Raw genomic sequence first — 24,845 nt, 5'->3', positions numbered from 1 at the left:
GTTACATTGTTGTGAATTCCCATATATTCCACAGAGTCTGTGATTTGTTATCGGGTGTGCATATAGTGTGCCTGGCAATGAACTCCATTATTGTAGATGCCTTCGTGCGGTTCTACGTGAGCCTTTTCAGGTTGCTTGCGCTAGATAGGAGGCTTATATCGTTACTTCGTGGAACTCTTGATGGATGAATGGTGAGCTCTACCAGTCGGGGGAAGTGGTCACTCTCCAGTCTTGGTTTTATTTGAGAACTACTGATCGATTGGAACGGCTCAATATCAACGAAAGCGTAGTCTACAATACCATTGGAATGGTTTGAGACTCTAGCAATGGCTGCTGGTTGGTTTTGGGGCAAGCCTATGTTTATTAGTGCAGCGATATTTGTACACTCCAAACCAAAACACATGGGGAAAAACATTTTCATTTACAGTGCCAATAGCTCTAACTCTCGCAAATGCAAGACCTATTGCATTGCAAATGCTTGTTTTATACGTTATGAACTTGGCAGTCCACGTTTTTACCAGCACTGTGTTCATGGAGTTCATGTCTTCTTTGTAATTACTCTTGTAAAGGTTCAATCCATACTTTAAGCGTGGTATGAATGCATACCTCTGTTTGCCATTGTTCAAAATGTTTTCTTTTATGCACATGTTTTGGTTTTAACATCAGCAATTTCGCAGATGCAGTTTTGTTGCTACCACATTTTTGAAAACTTGCATTGTAATTCAAAACAGTTTTGGACACTCTCGCTACCAATTACCGAACAAACAAAAGGGCATATCAGCAACAACCGGCGATAATTATCGCTAAGCGCACTTAGCACTAGGATAATTATTGCCGGCTAACGTGGATTTTTATCGCTGAGATAGTGTGCTATTAGCAACGCTTATCTCAAAAGCGATAAAAATCCTAGCGCTAACTGCCTAACGTGATATTATCGCTGGAAACCCAGCGATAATCTCACGAAATGTGGCGTTAGTTTGTTGATAGGGCCTCACAAACTTAGCCATGATATTCACCTTCCATAGGATATCATGGCTAAGTCAGTCCTGAAGCAGGCGTAAGGAAAGTAGCGATAACAGGGGTTATCGCTACTTTTCTTGCCGCTATGCTTCATAGCATGGGGCTTGATGATAGGAGAAATGTCGCTTAGCGACATTTCTCCTGTCATGTCATGTCATGTCATGTCAGGTCAGGAACGCCCACTTTGCATCTCTTTAGAGATGCAAAACTGGGCGTTAAGAATTCGGGCGCTAATGCAAGGTTTCACGCGTTAGCGTGACCTTGCTAATTAGGCGATAAAATTCTCACCGCTTTTCAGCCGAAAACGCCCGCAAAAGCGGCGATAATTTTCTATCGCCGCCTTGTAGATATGCCCCATGGAGAGTCAGTACCAGCACAGGTCCTGCCTCCGAGACTCCGCCAACGGCTGGTTACAGTCCCCGAACTCCTCTCTTCTCAATTCTGGTTTGGGTATAGCCCCGCGCTCTTCTCATTTCCGGTTTGGGTGTATGCCCCGTTCTCTTCTAACTCCCGGCCACTCTTTGCTCACTTCCGGTTTGGGTGTAGGCCACCTCTCTCCCCTGCCTGGATGAGTTAGTTTCCTGAGGTACAGACTTTCATTGTCCTTCTTGTCTGGAGCTCAAGGCTCCCGCCTGCCTGTACTTTACACTCCAGTTGTGTCTAAAATCTGCACAGTTTGGTTCTCCCCACCCCTTCACCCTTCTTTGAACTCCAGCCATCTTCCAGCCCCACCTGGAGCGAGACTTTAGTTCTGCTGAGCAGGCTATAGTGGTCATGAAACAATAATACAAGTATGGTCAGTAGAAATAGAGAAAATCTCCCACCCTTCACCCACTAAAAGAATGAATGAATGAAATTAACAGGCACCACTACACAGGCCATATCCAATATATCATGAATTACAGTCTCTCAACACAATGGCTGTAACAAGGCCCTGTCAACAGGTGAATGACACACGCAACAACCAATGGCTGAGAGCGGCTGATCTACCACACCTCTTTCTGTGTATTACTGGTTTACATTTTGCTAGAAAGCTAGAGCTGGCTCAAGCCAGACCTACAAGTGGAGAACAGAGTGAGATGGGAGGGGGATGTAGGTCATCGCCTGTACCAGGTAAAACAAGCACTGTCAATGCCCAAAGGTCTCTCTCAATATTTAATTATTTCATTGTTATGCTACAATTGATAGTTTAGTTTTATATTTTTTCATAATATGAAACTCTTGTCACTGTGCACTTGCACAAAGTTAGTCAAATATAAATAGATTAGAGGACGAGGTGTTTATAGAAATGTGTTTGTAGTTGTTTCCTTTTTTTAGTTTTTTAAGGAGAGTGGAATTGTCCGCAAGTGAAGTCAATAGAGCTGTAGTTTCATTTGCTAAATGTTCATATTTTGAAGTAGCGTGACTGTTGTGACAGTGTTGTGAGGTTGTTTTTAGGTTATTGTAAAGTTTACTGTGAGTGTTTCTAAAGTGTGATACTTGATGCCTGTACATTTGTATGATGTGTGAATGTAAGTTTGTGTTATTGTGCAAATGATTAGAGTGTGTGAAGTGTGTAATTAGCATTTGTGGGATGTGTTAGTTTAATCACAGGGTTCAATGTTTAAAGACTTATCTTTCAATGTTGTCAAATTCCACATAAACACACAAAGGTACCACAGTATACACAATACAGAGGTAAGGTAGGTTAGGTGTGGTAGGTATGGCAAGTGGGCAGGTTAAGTGGTGTCGTTTTGGTATTGTAGGTTAGATATCTATTTTAAGTACAGGATGTATGGAGTGTTGAATAAGGGTAGGTTAAGTATGGTAGGTATTCCAGCTATGTACAGGATGGTTGGTAGTTATGGTAGATATTAATGGGTAGGTCAGGTATTCTAGGTTAGGTGTGATAGATATGGGAGGATACCTATTATAGGTGGGTGTGGTAGGTAGGTGGAGAGGGTAGTACAGCAGGTCTGTATCTGGAGAGGGTTGGCTTTAAGACACGGTAGTGCGGAGGTCAGATGGCTCTGGAAGGTATGGTTGGTTGTATATGGTAGGTTAGGTTTGAGGTAGGTTTGATAGGAAGGTAGTTAGGTTAGGTGTTGAAGTAATACTAGTTAGACAGGTTAGATGGCTTTGGAAGGTATGGTTGGTTATATATGGTAGGTTAGGTCTGAGGTAGGTTTGATAGGAAGGTAGTTAGGTTAGGTATTGAAGTAATACTAGTTAGACAGGTTAGATGGCTTTGGAAGGTATGGTTGGTTATATATGGTAGGTTAGGTCTGAGGTAGGTTTGATAGGAAGGAAGGTAGGTTAGGTATTGAAGTAATACTAGTTAGACAGGTTAGATGGCTTTGGAAGGTGTGGTTGGTTATATATGGTAGGTTAGGATTGAGGTAGGATTGTTAGGAAGGAAGGTAGGTTAGGTATTGAAGTAATACTAGTTAGACAGGTTAGATGGCTTTGGAAGGTATGGTAGGTTAGGTGTTCTAGGTTAGGTGTGATAGATATGCAAGGATGCATATTGTAGGTGGGTGTGGTAGGTAGGTGGGGATGGTGGTACAGCAGGTCTGTACCTGGAGAGGGTTAGCTTGAAGGCACAGTAGTGAGGAGGTCAGATGGCTCTGGAAGGTGTGTGTGGTTATATTTGGCAGGTTAGGTTTGAGGTAGGTTTGATAGGAAGGTAGTTAGGTTAGGTATTGAAGTAATATTAGTTAGACAGGTCAGATGGCTTTGGAAGGTGTGTTTGGTTATATATGGTAGGTTAGGTTTGAGGTAGGAAGGTAGTTAGGTTAGGTATTGAAGTAATACTAGTTAGGCGGGTCAGATGGCTTTGGAAGGTATGGTTGGTTATATATGGTAGGTTAGGTTTGAAGTAGGAATGGTAGGAAGGTAGTTGGGTTAGGTATTGAAGTAATACTAGTTAGGCAGATCAGATGGCTTTGGAAGGGATGGTTGGTTAGATGTGGTACATTATGTTTGTCAGACAAGCCAATGGTAAAAGGGTTGACCAAAGCCTCTTTCTGAAGATGATATGTTGTCTTGTGTGTGTTGTGCTTTTTCTATAATGTGTATTCTGTAGTGTGTGGTGGTGACACGAGGTCTTGTCAAACAGCTAACACTTTGTTGAGCTAAAGCTGAGTCCTCAAAGAAGAGTGTTATGAAAAGGAGAGAGAAGATGAAGTTGTAAGTGCAAAAGCAGACAATTCAACATTTTACACAGTTGGTAGCTTTGACTTAGGGCAAGTATTTTCATTGAATTATTTTCACTGTGGGGCATATTTATGGGGATTGTCACGCCGTGTGTCGCAGCAAGTCACCTTGCAGCGCTGCACCGAGTGGCAGGGAATGGGCAGTAATGCGCTGTATTTAAAATAACACTGCACACTCCTGCCTTTTCCCCTCCCGTGGGGACTTTTTTGCCGCCTAGCTCCAATGCAGGCATCCTTGCACCATGGTGCAAGTGTGCCCGTGCTGCATGTAGGATTGTTTCTGTGCAGGACAGGGCACCTTCTTGCACAAAAACGATCCTGAGAGGCAAATTCCCCTATCTATGTAGTACTGAAGAGAATTAAAGATATTTCTCCTCGTGACACCTTTCCTGGGGAGGTGCATCTTTCTGGAACATTCCGAGGTTTACCAGCTATGGTAAATCTGGGAATTTGTCGAAAACCATGAGAGTTGTGTGGGAACGCCCATGGAACTCCTTCCCCGGGCAGAGTAATGCAACACAGCAGTCTGCGCTGCGTTACTCCAGATTTATGAAACCACTCAGGGCCACGCAACGAGGCCTTGCGCGGCTTGATAAATATAAGTTAAAGTTTGCGTAGTGTATGTACCATGTCCTGTGGTGCAGACACAATGCAATTCAGGTTATATATATGGCCCTGAATCGTTAAGAAAGCCTCTGTGGTCAAGTCTTTACCTTGTAAACAAAAGAGACATACATCCAACAATAGCAAAGTAACACAAATCAATGTGCAAGGGCACTTAATACGATGTCATAATGAAAGGCAGATTCAAGCACTGAGCACCTAAGAAGGGAAAAAACATTCCTGTTTTGTGGACCGATGTTTTAAGAAATGAGGTTTGCACAGACAACCACGTGACACCTACCATGTGCAGCGCATCAGAAGATTGTGGCTGATCCAGGCCTTGGAAGCATGAACCTCACTTGCCGATGATCAGTTGTTAGGTCGAGCCTAGACAGCGCATGCGCTGTCGCAAGACCTGTAGTAAATACAATATTGAGGGTAATTTCACCTGCTGCTTGCCATTGGTTAACTGTGGCATTGCTTTTGTTAGCAGGCTTATGGTTGGCTGTGGATGCGATACATCACTTCCGTTTTTGAAGGAAGCAGCACCGACCAACTACAGTTAAGTTACACTGCAGGGCTGTATCTTTTAACTTACGGACTACTTTGTTGTTTTTTTGCCATGGCGCCTGGTTCACGCATACGTTTAATATGCACGGCTGCTCAGTGTTGTACGGCCGTTTTCCTCGGTGTTGTCGCCCCCCCTCATCACCACCCGCCCCTCGCGCCTTGTTTTCTTTGATGTGGTCTTTTCTTCCTGGACGTGTTAACCCATTGCCAGAATGGAGCGGTTTTCTATCTCAGATGGGCGCTGCACTGGTAGCTTTCTCTTTCGCTTATATCCTAAGAAGCGCTTAATGCACCATCTTCCTGTTCACAGCGTCAGCTGTCTCTGGTTTATTTTGTTCTGTACGTGTGTTTGAAATGTCGTCTGTACGGGTTCACACTTCCGATTGCCTGTATTGCTAATAAACTTGAGGCATTTGTTTACAGCTTTCGTCATTCTTTTATTTACATTTTTCAGGCGGGCATGTCTCTGCGTTGATGTTTTTTTTGTATGGACGGGGCCAGCCTCGAATCGAACCCAGTTCCCCAATTCCAAAGGCCGCAGGTCGGAATAGTATACCACATGATCCTCTCTCACTAAACAACCAGCATTTTTTATGGTTGTTTGCCTTTGTATCGCTCACTGAGATACACTCCCACTATGCACCCACCCTAAACCCCTTCCTCTTTTGTTTCCCTGAGCACCCCCACTAGAGTGTTGATGTGCTGCTATTATTATCCGTTTGGGCAGCTTTGAGCGCTTTGCAGCCAGATGTTTGAGCTCTGTGTAGAATTTTACTGTCAAAACGAAACTATGACAAAGAGCCATAAATAAAAATAAAAAACGGGTTATTGAATACTAGAGGAGAAAGCTGTGAGAATGAGACACATGAGAGAGAGAAAAAAGCGTAATGCTTTCAAAGCGAAGACAGTGAGACCCAAGGTGCTGGGTGGGAGGTAAGTGTGAAGAAAAAGCAGTGAAAGTGATGCAGACCGCGATAAAAATGCACTCATAAGCGGAAAGCGTTCTCTTTGAAGTCAGCAAAACATATACAGGCCCACACAGGCACTAGCGCACACACACACAGAGCTACAGGTGTCACTTTACCTGCTCTCAGTGCACTCCTGATGTTCTCTCTCAGCCTGTGACCTTGCGTCACAGGACGGGCCAGGGACCAAGCGCCATCAGTGTGCAGGAGGTACTCACCAGATTTCCTCCGTGGGTTCGTGTGCCTGTTGCAGAGATCTGCGAGTAATTTGAAGGTCAGAAGTTTGACTCTCTCAGCAGGGTCATCCTAGACTTTCATCCTTGCAAGGTCGACTCAATGAGTTCTATTGAATTGGGTCTTTTGTAGCGACCACTATCAGAGAGAGACGCTTATGGAGCGAATTGAGATGTGCACCTCATATTGCTTTTGACAAGAAAAACCTGAATTAGTGCACGTATGTTAAGTGCTTTTGTATAGCAGAATTTTGCCATTTGTATGGCCCATGGCACTTAACACTGTAGCAAGTGAAGTAAGGACTAATTTATTAGGTAATGATGGTTTAAACGCAGGGCCACTGGAATTATGCTGCTCTGTGGCTGTGGTCTTTTCTGTGTCATTATCGAGTTTCCGCACGTGCCACATAATTTATCATCTTCCTAGTAATTTGCAAATCTAAATAAAAAAATAATTCACACTTAAACAGATCGAAAGTCACTAAAACACTGCAACCCGAGTTGTCTATGCCGCATAATTCCAGGGAAATTAAGTGATTTGCACAGACTCACAGCATATTGAGGCAATGCCGAGGCTCAGTCTGGTTCCCCAGTTCCCATGTCGACAGCTATGGCCATTATGCAACATTCCCTCACCAAAGCGGCAGTAGGGTAAGCAGGACTAGCCCCCTGACATTTTTGTTTAATATGGGAAAAATGCATGCGTCTTTATTAAGGGCAAGCAAACAGTTTTTGAGCCAGTACCTTCCTGTAGGAGTACTAAAGCACCGCAGCAGCAGTATGTTGCTTTTGCTACAGACAGCCTAGCCACGGTAAGCTGCTTGTAGGCAAACTGCAGCCCTCCTCACCTTTAAGAAAGGCAGTTGTCTTTTAGAAATGGTAGGCCCTAGTTAACCCCTAAATTGCAAGGCATGTTCCAAAGCAATAGGTCTCGAATTTGCTAGTGATTAAGCTATTGGCATTGTAAATGACAATGTCTTTTATTTATTTGTTTTCAAAACCTACAAGCAGTCCGTAAATATGCACTTTGTGCTTATAGTAGTTGCTTAATAGAAGCAAGGCTGGCAGTAACTGCGCCTCTTTTACTGTCAGCCTTGCTTCTCGTAAACAAGAACTATAAGTACAAAGTGCATGTTTACACATCGCTTGCAGGTTTTCAAAACACATGTACATTGCCAATAGCTCAAACTCTCGCAAATGCGAGACCTATTGCATTGCAAATGCTTGTTTTTCACTGTGGCCACGAGGACCCTTTCATTTTCCATCACTTAGATGTTCATCAGGGGCCGTGTTACAGTGAGTGCCCTTTGGGCACAATGGGTGGCTAAAGGCACTCACTTCCTGCACACATGGGGTGTGGCCCAATGCAAAGGAGGAAACACGGCAGGGGCTACTCTCATAGGTAACATGGACTTTGAGTAATGAACACATGTAATTTATTCTTACACTTTTAAGTAACTTTGCACTTGGATATTGAGAACAGCAAAAAGTAGTAAAGCTATCAAAAAAGTGTAAGAGTAAATACATGTGTAAGTTACTCAAGAGTGTAAGAGTAAATACATGTGTAAGTTACTCAAGAGTGTAAGAGTAAATACATGTGTAAGTTACTCAAGAGTGTAAGAGTAAATACATGTGTAAGTTACTCAAGAGTGTAAGGGTAAATTAATGTGTAAGTTACTCAAGAGTGTAACAGTAAATACATGTGTAAGTTACTCAAGAGTGTAAGGGTAAATTAATGTGTAAGTTACTCAAGAGTGTAAGAGTAAATACATGTGTAAAATACTCAATGGTGTAAGAGTAAATACATGTGTAAGTTACTCAAAAGTGTAAGTTACGTTTGTGAGTAGCGCCTGGAGACCTTAGGCTCTTAGCAGTGAAGAAAGAGGTGTGTTGTGCTATGAAACCCCTGATGCTGTCCCGCCCTATCACATAATATTCACAGATGTCAGTTTTTTTCTTTTTTTTTGTGTCGTCAATTTTTTGGGTTACACACAATGTGGCAAAAGATGGGAGATGCAACATTTGATGCATCAATAAAGGGGCCATGGGGAAAGAGGTGGGGGTTAAGGAGGGGTAGGTGGAACAGTGAAGAAAGACATAGCATCAGCAAAAACAGTTTGGTAGATCAAACAATTTGGTGCTGGGCGCCGAGCCCAATGCCCTGGGGGTCAGAAAGGGTACAGCAGTCATTGTCAGTGCCAGCAGCAGAGGTAGAGGCTACGGGTCATAGATACCTGAAATAGGGGAGAAAGGGGTTCCAAGTCTGAAAGACCCCCCTCACGGTGGAGGGCGCAGGAGGGATAGAGGGGGACTCGGGGTGTGGAGGTCCAATGTTTGGGCCCTGGTGGTAAGGTCATCATGAGTCTCGGGGGAGGTTGGCCTGTGGTTGGCGGGGTATCTCTATGGGTCCATATGGGGATGACGTGCCAATGGAGCCCCCATAAGTGCAGTGTGCCCGATGGGGGGAGAGTGGTACGTGGGGTCGCAAGGCGAATGCCCGTGCTGAGTAGGGGATGTGGGCGCCTGCATACGTGTCTGGTGGGGGGGGGTGAGAGAGAGGGGAAGACAGGGGGAGGGTAAAAAAACAACATTGGAGGGGCTGGGAGGGGTGAGGGGACGTGGGGAAGAGTGGGGACAAAGGGACTGGGGTGAGAGGAGGGCGAGAGGGGAGAGGGGAGAGGCGAGGTGGGTATGGGGTGAGAAGGGAGGGGGTGGGGGTGATCAGGGTTGCTGCAAGGGGAGGAAAGGAGGGGGTGGGGGAGGAGGCCTATCTGACCCATGTTTGCCGCGATCAGGGATTTCGGGCCTATGGTTGCTAAGTAGGGCATTAGTGAGGGGCCTCCCCCAGGAAGGGGGTCCCTGTCTGTGCATATACCTCCACCTGCATGCCATAGATAACGTGCTCGTAGGACGCTGTTTGAAGCATCACTGCCAGCTGTGTGTAAGAGGTGGCATTGTAAGCGAGAGATGTCCAGGGAGTCTCTGGTGTAATGTAGGAGGAGAACAGGGGTTAGGGGGAGATGGAGAGGCATGAACACTCCAAAGGTGTCTCCAATATAGGACCAGAAAGACCGAATTGAAAGGCAGTCCCAGAGAATGTGGGGGAGGTCGCAGCAGGTGTCTGGGCATCTCCAACACCTTGAGTGGGACAGGGGGTTAGCTCTCCGTATCTTTGTAGGGGTCCAGTGCCACTCACGAAGTGTCATAAAAAGGCAGAATTTCAACCGCGCTTCCCTCTTCCTCTCCCTCTTTCCCTTCTCCTTTCCCTCTCTCCCTCTCCACCTCACCCCATCAAACACTCAGGGCATATTTATGAGATTTGTCACGCAGTGAAGCGCAGCAAGTCACCATGCTGCGCTGTGTGACACGGAAAGGGCAGGAATGTGTAGTACTTGAAAAAATACAGCGCATTCCTGTCTTTGTCACTGCTGTGGCACCTTTTTGGCTGCCTTGCGCCAACACAGACACCATGGTACACCATTGGGCACCTTCCTGCACAAAAACAAAGCTGGAAGGCTTTTTCCTCTTTCTATGTGTGCTGCAGAATACAGAACACATAGAAAGAGGGAGGAATGAGGAGAAATAAAGATATTTCTGCACATTATTCCACTCCTGGGAGGGCATATCTTCTAGGCACATTCCCAGGTTTACCATGGTAAGCCTGCGAATTCTTCACAAACCATGGGAGTTGCAGGCATGACCCACGCAACGCCTCGCTAGCACAGAGTAAGGCAACGCAGTGATTTGTGCTGCTTTGATACCTCTCCATCTCCCCCTCACCCCTAAATATGCCCCTGAGTGTTTGATGGACAGGCGGCTCCCTCATGTTTGCAACAGAGTTCACTGCCCTCAAACTCTACCCCAGGCCCTGTGTGTATATTGGGGCCAGTGTGCTGCTGCAGCCAGACTTAGCTCCCTGAACTCATCGCCAAGGAACACTCCACATCTTATTGAGATTGAGAGAAAGGAGCTACATTCAGAGATGTACAGTAAAGGGTCTTGTAGTGAATAAGAAAAACTCTATTAATAGCGCATTGAAGCTAAACATGTCTAACACCTGCTACTGCGCTACTCGAGGGTGGAAAGGGCTGAAGTACTTCTTGGTTATTGTCAGTGAAGTGAGTTAGGGCCCTGCAGTTTGGACAAGAACATAAATTCACCCATTTCTGCCTCACTTAATCTCTCCTATTTGATTTCTCCCTCTCCATCTCCCTCTCCCTCTCCCTTCCCCTCCCCCTCCTCTCCCTTTCCCTCTCCCTCTCCATCTCCCTCTGCCTCTCCCTCTCCCTCTCCCTTCCCCTTCCCCCTCCTCTCCCTTTCCCTTCCCCCTCCTCTCCCTCTGCCTCTCCATCTCCCTCTGCCTCTCCCTCTCCCTTCCGCTTCCCCCTCCTCTCCCTCTCCCTCTGCCTCTCCCTCTCCCTCTCCATCTCCCACTCCCTCTCCCTTCCCCCTCCTCTCCCTCTCCCTCTGCCTCTCCCTCTCCCTCTGCCTTCCCCTTCCCCCTCCTCTCCCTCTCCCTCTGCCTCTCCCTCTCCCTTCCCCTTACCCCTCCTCTTCTTCTCCCTCTCCCTTCCCCCTCCTCTCCCTCTGCCTCTCCCTCTCCATCTCCCTCTCCCTCCCCCTTCCCCTTCCCCCCTCCTCTCCCTCTCCCTCTGCCTCTCCCTCTCCCTTCCCCTTACCCCTCCTCTTCCTCTCCCTCCCCCCTCCTCTCCCTCTCCCTCTGCCTCTCCCTCTCCATCTGCCTCTGCCTCTCCCTCTCCATCTCCCTCTCCCTCTTACTCTCCATCTCCCTCTCCCTCTCCCTCTCCCTCTCTCTCTCCCTTCCCCTTCCCCCTCCTCTCCATCTCCCTCTCCCTCGCCCTCACCCTTCCCCTTCCCCCCTCCTCTCCATCTCCCTCTCCCTCGCCCTCTCCCTTCCCCTTCCCCCTCCTCTCCCTCTCCCTCTCCATCTCCCTCTCCCTTCCCCTCCTTTCCATCTCCCTCTCCCTTCCCCTTCCCCTTCCCCCTCCTCTCCCTCTCCCTCTCCATCTCCCTCTCCCTCTCCCTTCTCCTTCCCCCTCCTCTCCCTCTGCCTCTCCCTCTCCCTCTCCCTCTCCCTCTTCCTCTCCATCTCTCCTCTCTCCCTTCCCCTTCCCCTTCCTCTCCCTCTCCATCTCCCTCTCCCTCTCCCTCTCCCTCTCCCTTTCCTTTCCCCCTCCTCTCCCTCTCCATCTCCCTCTCCCTCTCCGTTCCCCTTCCCCCTCCTCTCCCTCTCCCTCTCCCTTCCCCTTCCCCCTCCTCTCCCTCTCCCTCTGTCTCTCCCTCTCCATCTCCCTCTCCCTTCCCCCTCCTCTCCCTCTCCCTTCCCCTTCCCCCTCCTCTCCCTCTCCCTCTGTCTCTCCCTCTCCATCTCCCTCTCCCTTCCCCTTCCCCCTCCTCTCCCTCTCCATCTCCCTCTGCCTCTCCCTCTCCATCTCCCTCTGCCTTTCCCTCTCCATCTCCCTCTCCCTCTCCCTCTTCCCCTCCCTCTCCATCTCCCTCTCCCTCCCTCTTCCCCTCCATCTCCCTCTCCCTCTCTCTCTCTCCCTTCCCTTCCCCCTCCTCTCCCTCTCCATCTCCCTCTCCCTTTCCATCTCCCTCTCCCTTCCCCTTCCCCTTCCCCCTCCTCTCCCTCTCCCTCTCCCTCTCCATCTCCCTCTCCCTCTCCCTCTCCCTTCTCCTTCCCCCTCCTCTCCCTCTGCCTCTCCCTCTCCATCTCCCTCTGCCTCTCCCTCTCCCTCTTCCTCTCCATCTCCCTCTCCCTCTCTCTCTCCCTTCCCCTTCCCCCTCCTCTCCCTCTCCATCTCCCTCTCCCTCTCCCTCTCCCTTTCCTTTCCCCCTCCTCTCCCTCTCCCTCTGCCTCTCCCTCTCCATCTCCCTCTCCCTCTCCGTTCCCCTTCCCCCTCCTCTCCCTCTCCCTCTCCCTTCCCCTTCCCCCTCCTCTCCCTCTCCCTCTGTCTCTCCCTCTCCATCTCCCTCTCCCTTCCCCCTCCTCTCCCTCTCCCTTCCCCTTCCCCCTCCTCTCCCTCTCCCTCTGTCTCTCCCTCTCCATCTCCCTCTCCCTTCCCCTTCCCCCTCCTCTCCCTCTCCATCTCCCTCTGCCTCTCCCTCTCCATCTCCCTCTGCCTTTCCCTCTCCATCTCCCTCTCCCTCTCCCTCTTCCCCTCCATCTCCCTCTCCCTCTCTCTCTCCCTTCCCCTTCCCCCTCCTCTCCCTCTCCATCTCCCTCTCCCTCTCCCTCTCCCTCTCCCTTCCCCCTCCTCTCCCTCTCCCTCTCCATCTCCCTCTCCCTTCCCCTCCCCCCTCCTCCTCCCTCTCCCTCTCCCTTCCCCTTCCCCTCCTCTCCCTCTCCATCTCCCTCTCCCTCTCCATCTCCCTCTCCCTTCCCCCTCCTATCCCTCTCCCTCTTCCTCTCCATCTCCCTCTCCCTCTCTCTCCCTTCCCCTTCCCCCTCCTCTCCCTCTCCATCTCCCTCTCCCTCTCCCTTCCCCCTCCTATCCCTCTCCCTCTTCCTCTCCCTCTCCCTCTCCCTTCCCCTCCTATCCCTCTCCCTCTCCCTCTTCCTCTCCCTCTCCCTCTCCCTTCCCCTCTCTCCATCTCCCTCTGCCTCTCCCTCTCCATCTCCCTCTTCCTCTCCATCTCCCTCTCCCTCTCTCTCTCCCTTCCCCTTCCCCCTCCTCTCCCTCTCCATCTCCCTCTCCCTCTCCCTCTCCCTTCCCCTTCCCCCTCCTCTCCCTCTCCCTCTGCCTCTCCCTCACCATCGCCCTCTCCCTTCCCCCTCCCCCTCCTCTCCCTCTCCCTTCCCCCTTCTTTCTATCATTCTCTTCTCTTCTCTTTCTCTTCTTTTCCTTCTCCTTTCTCTTCTCTTTCTCTTCTCTTTCTCTTTCTTTCCTCTCTCACCCCACTCCATCCACCACCACCTCCCCTCCTCTCCCTCTCCCCTCCCTCTCCCTCTCCTCTCCCATCTCCTCTCCTCCCTCCCTCTCCCTCTCCCTCTCCCTCTCCCTCTCCCTTCCTCCCTCCTCCCTCTCCCTCTCCATCTCCCTCTCCCTCTCCATCTCCCTCTCCCTCTCTCTCTCTCCCTTCCCCTTCCCCCTCCTCCCCCTCTCCATCTCCCTCTCCCTCTCCCTTCCCCTCCTCTCCCTCTCCATCTGCATCTCCCTCTCCTTCCCCTCCCCCCTCCTCCTCCTCTCCCTCTCCCTTCCCTTCCCCTCCTCTCCCTCTCCATCTCCCTCTCCCTCTCCATCTCCCTCTCCCTTCCCCCTCCTCTCCCTCTCCCTCTTCCTCTCCATCTCCCTATCCCTCTCTCTCTCTCCCTTCCCCTTCCCCCTCCTCTCCCTCTCCATCTCCCTCTCCTTCCCCCTCCTCTCCCTCTCCCTCTGCCTCTCCCTCTCCATCTCTCTCTCCCTCTTCCTTCCCCTTCCCCTCCCTCTCCCTCTGCCTCTCCCTCTCCATATCCCTCTTCCTCTCCATCTCCCTCTCTCTCTCCCTTCCCCTTCCCCCTCCTCTCCCTCTCCATCTCCATCTCCCTCTCCCTTCCCCTTCCCCCTCCTCTCCCTCTCCTTCTGCCTCGCCCTCTCCATCTCCCTCTCCCTCTTCATCTCAATCTCCCTCTCCCTCTCTCTCTCCCTTCACCTTCACCTTCCCCCTCCTCTCCCTCTCCATCTCCCTCTCCATCTCCCTCTCCCTTCCCCCTCCTCTCCCTCTCCCTCTCCCTCTCCCTTCCCCTTCCCCTCCTCTCCCTCTTCCTCTGCCTCTCCATCTCCCTCTCCCTTCCCTTCCCCTTCCTTCCCTCTCCCTCTCCCTTCCCCTCCTCTCCATCTCCCTCTCCATCTCCCTCTCCCTTCCCTTTCCCCCTCCTCTCCCTCTCCCTCTGCCTCTCTCCCCTCTCCCTCTCTCTCTCTCCTCCCCTCCCCTCTCTTCTGGTTCTCCCCCCTTCAGTGGAGAGAGCAGTATTCTACAGCCCCAGGGTGCAGAGCTCTGCTGGTCTCCGAGATGAGGCTGGAGATGGTCCAGGGTCTTCCCAGAATCCTCCGCGCTCCCTTCTGAAAACCTCTCTGTGCCTCCGTCCAGGTAAACACCCTTTCGTCTTTTGTTTCTGCATGTTGAGGTACATGCATCGTGCCAGATGTGCATAGTTCCAGCCTGGCATGGACTGGCCTTCATGTGTGTTAGGGTTCAGCCATGTTGGTGACCGTCACTCTGGGACAGCAGATGCTGTAAGTGAGGGCGGGGGTTGTAGACACAGGGATTGTTCAGTCCTGGGTAGTCGTGGTAAATGCAGGCTTCTTACTACTACCGAGTGCAGCTCGATGAACATATCTGCCTCATACCAGTGGTGTAGCAGGAATGCTAGGAGCTCTGAAGCAGCTACGATTGTAGTGCAGAGGGCCCCTCACAGCCTGCTGCACACTTGATAGGTACACCACTGCCTCACGCCCTTCCACTTCACCCTCTGATATGTAAATATGTTCCTAACATGTCATGTTGTATTGTACTAGACTCTTCAAACTCACATCCACACAGCCCTGGGCCCTGGTGCCACTGCACCTGCTGCACCCGCTGCACGCTTGCTAGGTATCCCCCCTGCCTCACGCCCTTCCACCTCACCCTCTGATATGTAAATATGTTCCTAACATGTCATGTTGCATTGCACTAGACTCTTCAAGCTCACATCCTCACAGCCCTGGGCCCCAGTGTCACTGCACCTGGTGCACGCTTTGTAGGTACTCCGCTCCCTCACTCCCTTTCACCGCACACTCTCCCATGTAAATATGTTCCTAACATGTCATGTTGTAGTGTACTAGACTGTTCAGGCTCACATCACTCACAGCACAGGGCCCCGGTGCCACTGCACCTGCTGCACGCTTGGTAGGTGCGCCCCTGCCTCACACCCCTCCCACCTCACACTCTCACATGTAAATATGTTCCTAACATGTCATGTTGTAGTGTACTAGACTGTTCAGGCTCACATCACTCACAGCCCTGGGCCCCGGTGCCACTGCACCTGCTGCACGCTTGGTAGGTATCCCCCTGTCTCCCACCCCTCCCACCTCACACTCTCACATGTAAATATGTTCCTAACATGTCATGTTGTATTGTAATCGACTGTTCAAGCTCACATCCCTCACACCCCTGGGCCCTGGTGCCACTGCACCTGCTGCATGCTTGTAGGTACGCCCCTGCCTCACACCCCTCCCACCTCACACTTTCACATGTAAATATGTTCCTAACATGTCATGTTGTAGTGTACTAGACTGTTCAGGCTCACATCACTCAGCCCTGGGCCCCGGTGCCACTGCACGTGATGCACACTTGGTAGGTATCCCCCTGCTGCAAACCACTCCCACCTCACACTCTCACATGTAAATATGTTCCTAATATGTCATGTTGTATGTACTAGACTGTTCAAGCTCACACCACTCACAGTCCTTCATCCCTGGTCTGTGGTACCTGCACCACTGCTGATGCTCTTGTGTTACTGTGGACAGCACTTCTATCTACAACTGTGCAAAGAAACACAAACATACAGAGGGTTGTGTGTCAGAGTGTCATTGACACACATCGTGTCTGACTTTAATATCGTGTCTAAAATATAATTTACAAAAAGTGAATCTCTCTCAGTGTAGATTTTCTCACCTTAATGTGCAATACTTATGGCACAATAATGTTGTCAGACAATATTTATTCCACAATATTCTGCTGCCAGACCCGCAAGGAGGAGTCACTTTCAAAGCCCATCAAACATTTCAACACTTTGTTGCATGAACCACTTTATCAGGTTGATCTGGACTCCTCTCGTTTTCTCTTTCTCTTCTTCTCTGACACCCGTTCTCTCTCGCTTCCACTGTCTCTCTACCAACTCTCTTCCTCTTCGTTTTTCCTATATCTATCTCTCTCTCTTGATCTCCCCATCTTTCTATTTCTCTTTCTGTTTCTCTTTCCTCCCTCCCTCCATCTCTCCTCTGTATCTCTCTCTCTCTCGCTCACACCCTCCATCTGTCTCTGTACCTGCCACTCCCTCCATCCATCTCTCTGTACCGGTCTCTCCCTCCTTTCTCCCCCATCCCTCCTCTGTACCTGTCTCTCCCTCCTCTCTCCCTCTATCTCTCTCCCTCCTCCTTTCCTCTATCACTCTGCACCTGTCAATTTACCTCCCTCTATTTCTCTGTACCTGTCTCTCCCTCTCTTTCTCTCTGTACCTGTCTCTCCCTCCATCTCTCTCTACCTGTCTCTCTCTCCTCCCTCCGTCTCTCCGCACCTGTCTCTTCCCCTCCTTGGCTCTCTCTCTCTCTCTCTCCCCCTCCCTCCCTCCGTCTCTCATACCTATCTCTTTCTCCTCCCTTGTTCTTCTCTTACCTGCCTCTCTCTCTCCCTCCCTCCATCTTTCTGTACCTGTCTCTCCCTTCCTCCATCTCTCTGTATCCGTCTCTCCCTCCATCTCTCTGTACCTTTCTCTTCTCCCCCTCTCTGTCTTTCTGTACCTGTCTCTCCCTCCTGCCTCCCTCCATCTCTGTGTACCTGTCTCCCCCCCCTCCTCTCTCCCCCATCTCTCTGTACCTGTCTCTCCCTCCATCTCTCTGTACCTTTCTCTTCTCCCCCTCCCTCCGTCTTTCTGTACCTGTCTCTCCCTTCCTCCATCTCTCTGTACCCGTCTCTCCCTCCATCTCTGTACCTTTCTCTTCTCCCCCTCCCTCTGTCTTTCTGTACCTGTCTCTCCCTCCCTCCCCCCACCTCTCTGACCTGTCTCTCCCTCCTCCCTCCCTCCAGCTCTCTGTACCTGTCTGTCCCTCCTCTGTACCAGTTTCCCAGTGCAACCTTCATGACAGACAAGGACGTCTCCCTGGACAGAGCTGCCCCAGGGTGAGGAATGAGCCTGGAACAGAAGATTCCTCTCCATGGAGAGATTTACAGCCTCATCTGAGAGAGACTCTGTGTCTCCACAGAGGTGAGAATATTTTACTTTGTAACTTTCTACGCACACATTCGATTTTTGAATTTAAATACATATTGCTCTGGGCATTTACAATGTAATTACAAGACTTCTACAGAGCACTGCTTGTCATGTATGTGTGTTTTGCAGGCCCCTAGTTTGCATATATTGTAAAACACCTGTGCTCTTGGACAGATCAGAGTAACAACTCTGAAAATAGTTTAAGTTTTCTAGAGCGTTCTCCGTTCGATTCCAAGGAGACAGTGAAAGGGGAGGCAGAGCACGGGGAGGGGTTGTGAGATGTAGTGAAGAGAGGGGGTGGCTTTACCTGGCACTTTCACTCCAGTTGTGTTCAGCACATTGGACATGTTTGGGATCTGTGTTTGGAGAAGAAGAAAGGAATACTAAGAAAGACAGGGTAAGAGGGAGAAAGAAAGAGAGAAACACTCAATGCTGTCACATGCACAAACACAGACACACAAACAAACACACACAGACCCACATGTGCATGCACACTTAAGCAGACACCCAGAATCACATAATACTTGGATAGTCTCACAGAGGCGCGAGGATTTACGTACACAGACACAGAAACATGCACATTATGATTAAATCTATAAATATATATATATATATATATACACACACACTAAAAAACCAAAGGTTAAAGTAAGGTTATAGTTAGGTGAATATGTAAGTGACAGCATTAACGTTTTGAACTAAAAATAACACAGAAATTCACCAGTTATAAGTGGCATAGCTAACTTAACTTGCGCCACCGCCCTGCACTGCTTATAACCTCACATATTACATCCCTCATGACATGTTCTATGACATAATTTATGGCATCACTGATGAGAACATCAATGACATCATCCAAGCATTAGAGTTATGAAAGTAAGTGCAAAATAACCAAGAATAATATGGAGCATAATTACTGTTATCGTACAAACAACCCCCATAGGTAAAGCAAGTGTGTGTTTTGTGCAACACTGACCCTATACAATACACTTAGGGCCATATGTAGGTAGCCTAATACCGGTCGGTAACGGCCGATTTTCAGTAAATATCCCATTACTGACCGGTATTTAGGCTTGTGCTATGTAGGGGGAACATTTCAGGATTCTGTAATTTACCGAATCGGTAAAATTACCGAATCGGTAATTTTACCGATTCGGTAAATGCCGAATCCTGAAATGAGATGTAGGTGACACTCAAATGAGTGATGTGTAGGGAAAATAATTCGGTATTTAGCACCAAATATATGTTGGTGCTAAATACCGAATTCATTGCAAAAAGCAATATTTTGCTGAACGAACAGTGCCATGTGGCAGACATACATGCCCTTAGGGCATGTATGTGTGCCACATGTGCACACATGCAGGAATCAGGGGTGCAACAGGGTGTCAATGTGACACCCTGCCACCCTTGAATGTGCTCCCCCCATTACCGAATCGGTATTTACCGATTCGGTAATGAGGCATACCTTCCCATTGATTCCTATGGGCCTCCAGGCCCATAGGAATCAATGGGAAGGTATGCCTCATTACCGAATCGGTAAATACCGATTCGGTAATTACCGAATTTCTCCGATTCGGTAATATTTACCGAATGATTACCTACATACGAGTTACCACTTCTTAAATACCGAATCGGTAAAGTTCGGTATTTAAGAAGTGGTAACTTGTATGCTACCTACATATGGCCCTTAATGAGTAGCCCAATTCCTGTTACATAACTAATGTCCTACTATGAACCGTCTTTACCTGCTCAAACCCCTGACAGTCACTGAGCCTACAGGGAGACAGGAAGTGGATATCTGTAGAAAAGTGAGAACTGTAAACAGTGTTAACACTGGACAGTTTACTCTCTACCACACTGTTTGCAGACAAGGAAATCTCGTGAGTGCTACGCCACAGAGTATTAAAAATAATCTACTAAGAACAGGGTACACTCAACGCAAAACATGTCCAAAGAGAGACTATTCGCTTAAAATAACCGAGAAAGGTCTGAAGGTGGTAAAGATCATGTTGCGACATATTTACAATGTGACGCATCGAGGGAGATGCATCACGTTGTAAAGCCCTGCACTACATTATACCTGAGTCAGGTATAATGTATGCAGGGTGGGCGTTCCGACGTAAGAAAGTCTCATAAAAGTGATGCACTGAGTCACTTTTACGACGCCACTGCGTCAAAACCTTGCTCCCGCTTGAAGCAGCCGTAAGGAGTTAAGCATGATAGGAATGGGCATTCCTGACCATTGCTGAAGTTGCGTCGTGCTTGCGACATGACTCCAGCAATGCGCTGCCCTTAGGCCAAAAGATGCGTCATGCATCCGTCTATCCTTGCGCTACGGGTGCACCACAGTGCTCTGCATTGTAAATGCGATGCATCCATGGTGGCGCAAGGTTTTTTTTAGGTGACGCAAATTAACTGGCGCATCTCTGATAATATGCAGAGATGCACAACTTCTTGTAAATCTGCCCCTGTGTTTCTGGGGAAATCATTAAACCTCCCAATGCCTAAAAAAACCCTGAACTTTTTTAATGGTATAGGTACTTTTGTAAAGCACTCCAAATACCTTGGCCTGAGTTTTTGCAATATAAAAGTGCAAAAAAAGGAACCACAATGCCATGTGATAGTCACCTCACAGCTTGGCACTGTGGTTCATAAATCCCCTGCTAAATGGGTGGGTAGATGAAAGAGTGAAAGGGATGATGGATGGAGTGAAATGGTGGATGGACGGATGAGTGAACAGATAGGTAAATGAGTGAAAGGATAGATGGATGAGTAAATGGGTGTATTGAGGGATGAATAAGTGAATTGACATGTGAATAGGTTGGATATGGATGGGAATACAGACGGACAGACATACAAAATGTGAAAGACTGAATGGATGAAAGAATGTAAAGGGGAAAGGATGGATATCAGCAGGTGAGTGAAAGGATGAATGGATAGATGCTCAGATGTAAGAGACAAAAGAGCTCTTTTGAGGAGGGTTGTAATGACTTGCTTGGTGGGGACTATTTTAGTATTCTGCCTATTCACTTACCTATGGGTGACATTTCTGTATTTGCCCTGTGTTTACTTATGGTATATCTATATCATATGCATGACATTTTAAGTGCCATACAACAGCTACTTGAATGTTACACTAGTATTTGTATTGAGGTATATAACATGCTTGTAGCAATAGGCAAGGTGTCCAAAATAAACGATTTAAATGTTTTTTCGATGTGCATTCTTCAAGAGTGCTGCAGAGAAAAGCAACTCTGGGGCCCCTGCCAGCCAGTGCTAGCCTCTCGGTATGGCAAACTTATTGCAGCTCTATGAAATGCCCTCATAAACGTAGTGTGGACTCTTTATTTTAAGTCCCACTTGTTGATACACTTGCGCCCCCTATAGTGTGTTCCCCACAGCAGCCCCCCCTTTTCACCCCCACAGCAAGAGCTCTTTAGTAACATCCCCTCAGCAATGCAATGCATGAACTTCTTAATGGGAGTATATAAGACAGTGGCGGCTCCTCTTTTAAGGCGGAGGGGCGTCGCCCCACTGCTTCGCTGCAGTAGAGCAAAAGAAACATAAAAAGATAATAACTCACGTTATTATCATTTTATGTTTCCTGCTGCTGCAGCTTTGCATTTGGGGCGGGGCTGCTCCAACGACAGAGGAGCAGGGGAGGAGTAGTTTACCACTCCTAAGTGCACATGACTGTTTGGCTGGCCCTCTTGGGCCACACATTCTTGTACACTTCGCACCTTCTCCATGCAGGTTGCATTACAGCCTGTGTGGAGAACATGCCCAGGCCCCCATTCCCTGGCTCAGCTCTGAGACACGGCACTCAGACCACTCACAACACTGCATTGTAGCGTTGTGATTGGCTATCAGGTGGCTGGGAGCCGGGTGCTTCCTGCTGCGGGACCTAAGTCAGGAAGAAGAGGACGGAGGAGAGGCGGCTGCCGGCTGTCACAGATAGGTGTTTTAAAAAAAAACTCCTGCCCCGCCTCACCACCTAGGTCTGGTAGCAGCCACTAATGATATAAGACCAATTCTCTGGGGGTGAGTAAGGTGTCAGCTTCCAGTTTCTAGCTAAGAAACAGAGCGGTTCCATAGTAGCCTTGAGGCAAAACCTAATTGCTGATATTGTTTCTCTGTCCAGAGGATACAAAGGCCTAAACTCTCATCACAGCAGCAGGAATAAACAGCACTGGTATAATGCTGCAACAAGCACACACTTGTGTGAACACAGTCACACCAAAGTTGTCCACTGCTTTATCTTCACAACTGGCTTCCTTATTGGTTCCAAAATAAGTGCATCATCAAACATTTTCCGCTCCCAGTGCAAGGGATTTATATGAAAACTGTAACTCTCACTAGCACAGACTTCCACCAGAGGAGGGTTCAAGTTGCTTCTTTAAATCATGTGTAAGTAGTTCTGCTGTTATTTTCTCGCATTCTGGAACTTGAGTTTTGATTTTTATTTTATAAATGCAGCAGCACAAGAGCCAAATAAAAGGAATAAATCAAAAGACGTATAGGTTTGGGAACTGTCAAAACTCACATTTTAAACAGCCATTTCAGTACAGGGGTGATGTGAACCCTTCTTTGATGCAGCTTCACAGGGGGGCAAGGAGCTAGTCTACAAAACATTCTTTTCTTCTACAGAATTCTCCTGCCCTTCTAGTTCTGACCTGTGATTTTTAAAGCTATCAAATGAAAAGGTACATGCATTTGAACTCAACTTTATTTCGCTATATCCGGTTGCATAATTGTTATCGTAGTGATGCCATTCAAATAAGATTCTGCAGAGCTCTGAACCTTTTATCATGCACTGATCCAGAAGCAATCAGTTAACTATGAGTATGGAAGTCCATCTTTTTGACCTGTGCCTAGCTTTCCGTTCAATGTGACTAATGTAATCCACCTAATACAGCTTTAAAATAGTCTGACTTATTTCATTTGGGTGTTTATCTTTTTATCCATGTTTCTGATATGCACACTCAAGGTCTTTTGGCGATACCCAAGAAGATCAGAAGTCCCATGATGTCACTTTCCGTGATGTCACTTCTTGTGATGTCACATGCAAAGGCCTCAAAAATCCTAGGACCAGCCCTGACTTTATCTTTATCCCCCCTGGTATACACACTTTTGTATCTACTGCAATTTGAGTCAGGCATGTGCTTTTTAAACTACTGGTCGTGCAAACTCCTCCAAGACGAGTATGATGACAGCCTTTGGCTCTGGACAACGCCCCATGCAGGCCCCATGATTGGGATCTGTGTCGGGAGGCTTCAGGGCCAAGTTCATGTTGTGAATGTAATGTCCAGTCCCGGAAGTATTACAGGGAGATGGGTGGCCAGACCATACCGGATAGGCAGCATGGGGGAGAGTCAGCGAATATGAATCGGGCAAGGTCCCTTCCAATAATGAGGTCTCGACCACCCCAATCGCTCAGTTGTGTCTTGGTGAACGTTCGGTCGCTTCATAAACACTGCTATCAAATTCATGACCTGATTGAGAAAGAGGCGTATGATTTAATCTTTTTGACTGAAACATGGACGGACAATACATCCGGTCCGGACTGGAATATTGCTTTACCCAGTGGGTATGTGGTCGCCTCCCAGGACAGACTAGACAAGAAAGGAGGGGGAATAGCAGTTGTTCATTCTACACGGCTCAAAATTCGTGTGGAAACCCACTTTGACCTCCCCGCGGAAGCATTGTTTTTCACTATTTATGTAGCCAATTTGTATAAATTCCAAGGAATTCTACTTTATCACCCGCCAGGTCCCAAGTCCACTTTCCCTGCAATGCTTATGCATTTTTTAGAATCCCGGATGGATCACCATCCTTTTATGATCCTCGGTGATTTAAATTATCACCTAGAACACGTAGATCAGTCTGAGGTGGCCGTGCTAATTGACAGTCTTGCAGCAATGGATTTCATTCAAATGGTCACGAGCCCCACTCATAGTTTGGGACACACATTAGACGGCATTTTTATTAATAACATGGATCTGAAGGAGGCCAATACTTTGCCGTTTCCCTGGTCCGATCATAAGGCAGTGAATTTTACTGTCATGACCGGGACATCGGTTACTCCCCCAGGCCATAGGGCAGAGAAACATATGATCAGACCATGGTCACAGGTGACCACTGATAAGCTCCTCCCTATCCTGCGAGACTAACGTCCCTCCTACACTAATGATATCACAGAGGCGTCGCTGCTCTTTAAGGATTGGTTGGCTGCGGCGGTAGAGATAGTAGCTCCTCAGAAGCTGCTTGGCTCTAGGAGAGCCAAACCATCCGCGCCATGGTATAACAATGAGCTTAAGATTTTGAAGGGGGCATGTAGGAGAGCCGAGCGGTTGTGAGAAGGGATTATAGTGTTGAGGGCAAATTACATTATAGTTCCACTCTTGTAGCTTACAGGCATGCAATAGTGGCAGCCAAAAGCGACTATTTTGCTACTAAAATTAGGAAGGCTGGCAACTCGGCCAAGGAGCTTTTCAAGACTATAACATCTCTTGCCAAACCACCGCAGGACAACCCCTACCGACCTGAGCTGGAAACCTGCCAAAAGCTGGCAGTATATTTCCAGGAGAAGGTACAGACTATCTACAATGAGTTCAGCAGTATGTCCCCTAGCGTAGAGTGGAGCGAGCAGAGCCAGGAACTGGGCTCTAGGGGCTCTACGGTTCTCAGAGAGTTTGCTCCGATTACGTTGGAGGAAACTCGTAGGCTGATCCTCTTAATCAATTCAGGATCACCCCTAGATCCTTGTCTGCCATCAGTTTTTTATTTGGCTGCCGATGTGATTGCAGAGGAGTTAGCTCAGCTAATTAACATAGCAATGCAGTCCGGTTGCTATCCCGCTAGCTGGAAGAGGGCAATAATCCAGCCACTGCTAAAAAAACCTACACTAGACCCCCTTGTCCTAAAAAATTATCGGCCCATTGCCGCGTTGCCCATGGCGGCCAAGATTCTGGAGAAGGAGCTAAATCGCTCCTTGATGGCATATTTGGTGTCCCACAATCTACTCGACTCTTCTCAGCATGGCTTCCACGCCCAGCACTCCACGGAGTCAGCACTTTTGATGGCAGCGGAAAATGTTCGGACCATAGTTGATGGAGGAGGGCAGGCAGTCCTGGTGATGTTAGATCTCTCGGCTGCCTTCGATACCGTTAACCATAAGATGCTGATTCGAAGGCTCCAGGAGTTTGGTGTCTAGGGAACGGCTTTGGCCCTCCTAGCCTCTTTCTTGGAGGGTAGGGAGCAGAGTCTGTCATGGGATGGTCTACAGTCC

General features: G+C 48.4%; 1 protein-coding gene and 1 long non-coding RNA gene across 2 annotated transcripts in view; one reads left to right on the top strand and one right to left on the bottom strand.

The window, feature by feature from the left end:
* LOC146813430 (uncharacterized) overlaps positions 1-24,845 on the bottom strand; it is a 339,990-nt gene that overhangs the window by 162,699 nt on the left and 152,446 nt on the right. The gene's annotated exons all lie outside the window — the stretch shown is intronic.
* LOC146813431 (E3 ubiquitin-protein ligase TRIM39-like) overlaps positions 1-24,845 on the top strand; it is a 99,683-nt gene that overhangs the window by 23,696 nt on the left and 51,142 nt on the right. The window contains exons 3-4 of the mRNA XM_085614204.1: positions 14,545-14,676; positions 17,408-17,551. Of these exons, the coding sequence (XP_085470330.1) occupies positions 14,545-14,676; positions 17,408-17,551 (276 nt within the window). The remainder of the gene's footprint in view (positions 1-14,544; positions 14,677-17,407; positions 17,552-24,845) is intronic.

Source organism: Triturus cristatus, chromosome 7, assembly GCF_964204655.1.
Source record: "Triturus cristatus chromosome 7, aTriCri1.1, whole genome shotgun sequence".
In the NCBI taxonomy this organism is placed as follows: domain Eukaryota; kingdom Metazoa; phylum Chordata; class Amphibia; order Caudata; family Salamandridae; genus Triturus; species Triturus cristatus.
The sequence above is the reverse complement of the archived record's forward strand: the minus strand, read 5'-3'. Positions and strand labels throughout refer to the sequence as shown.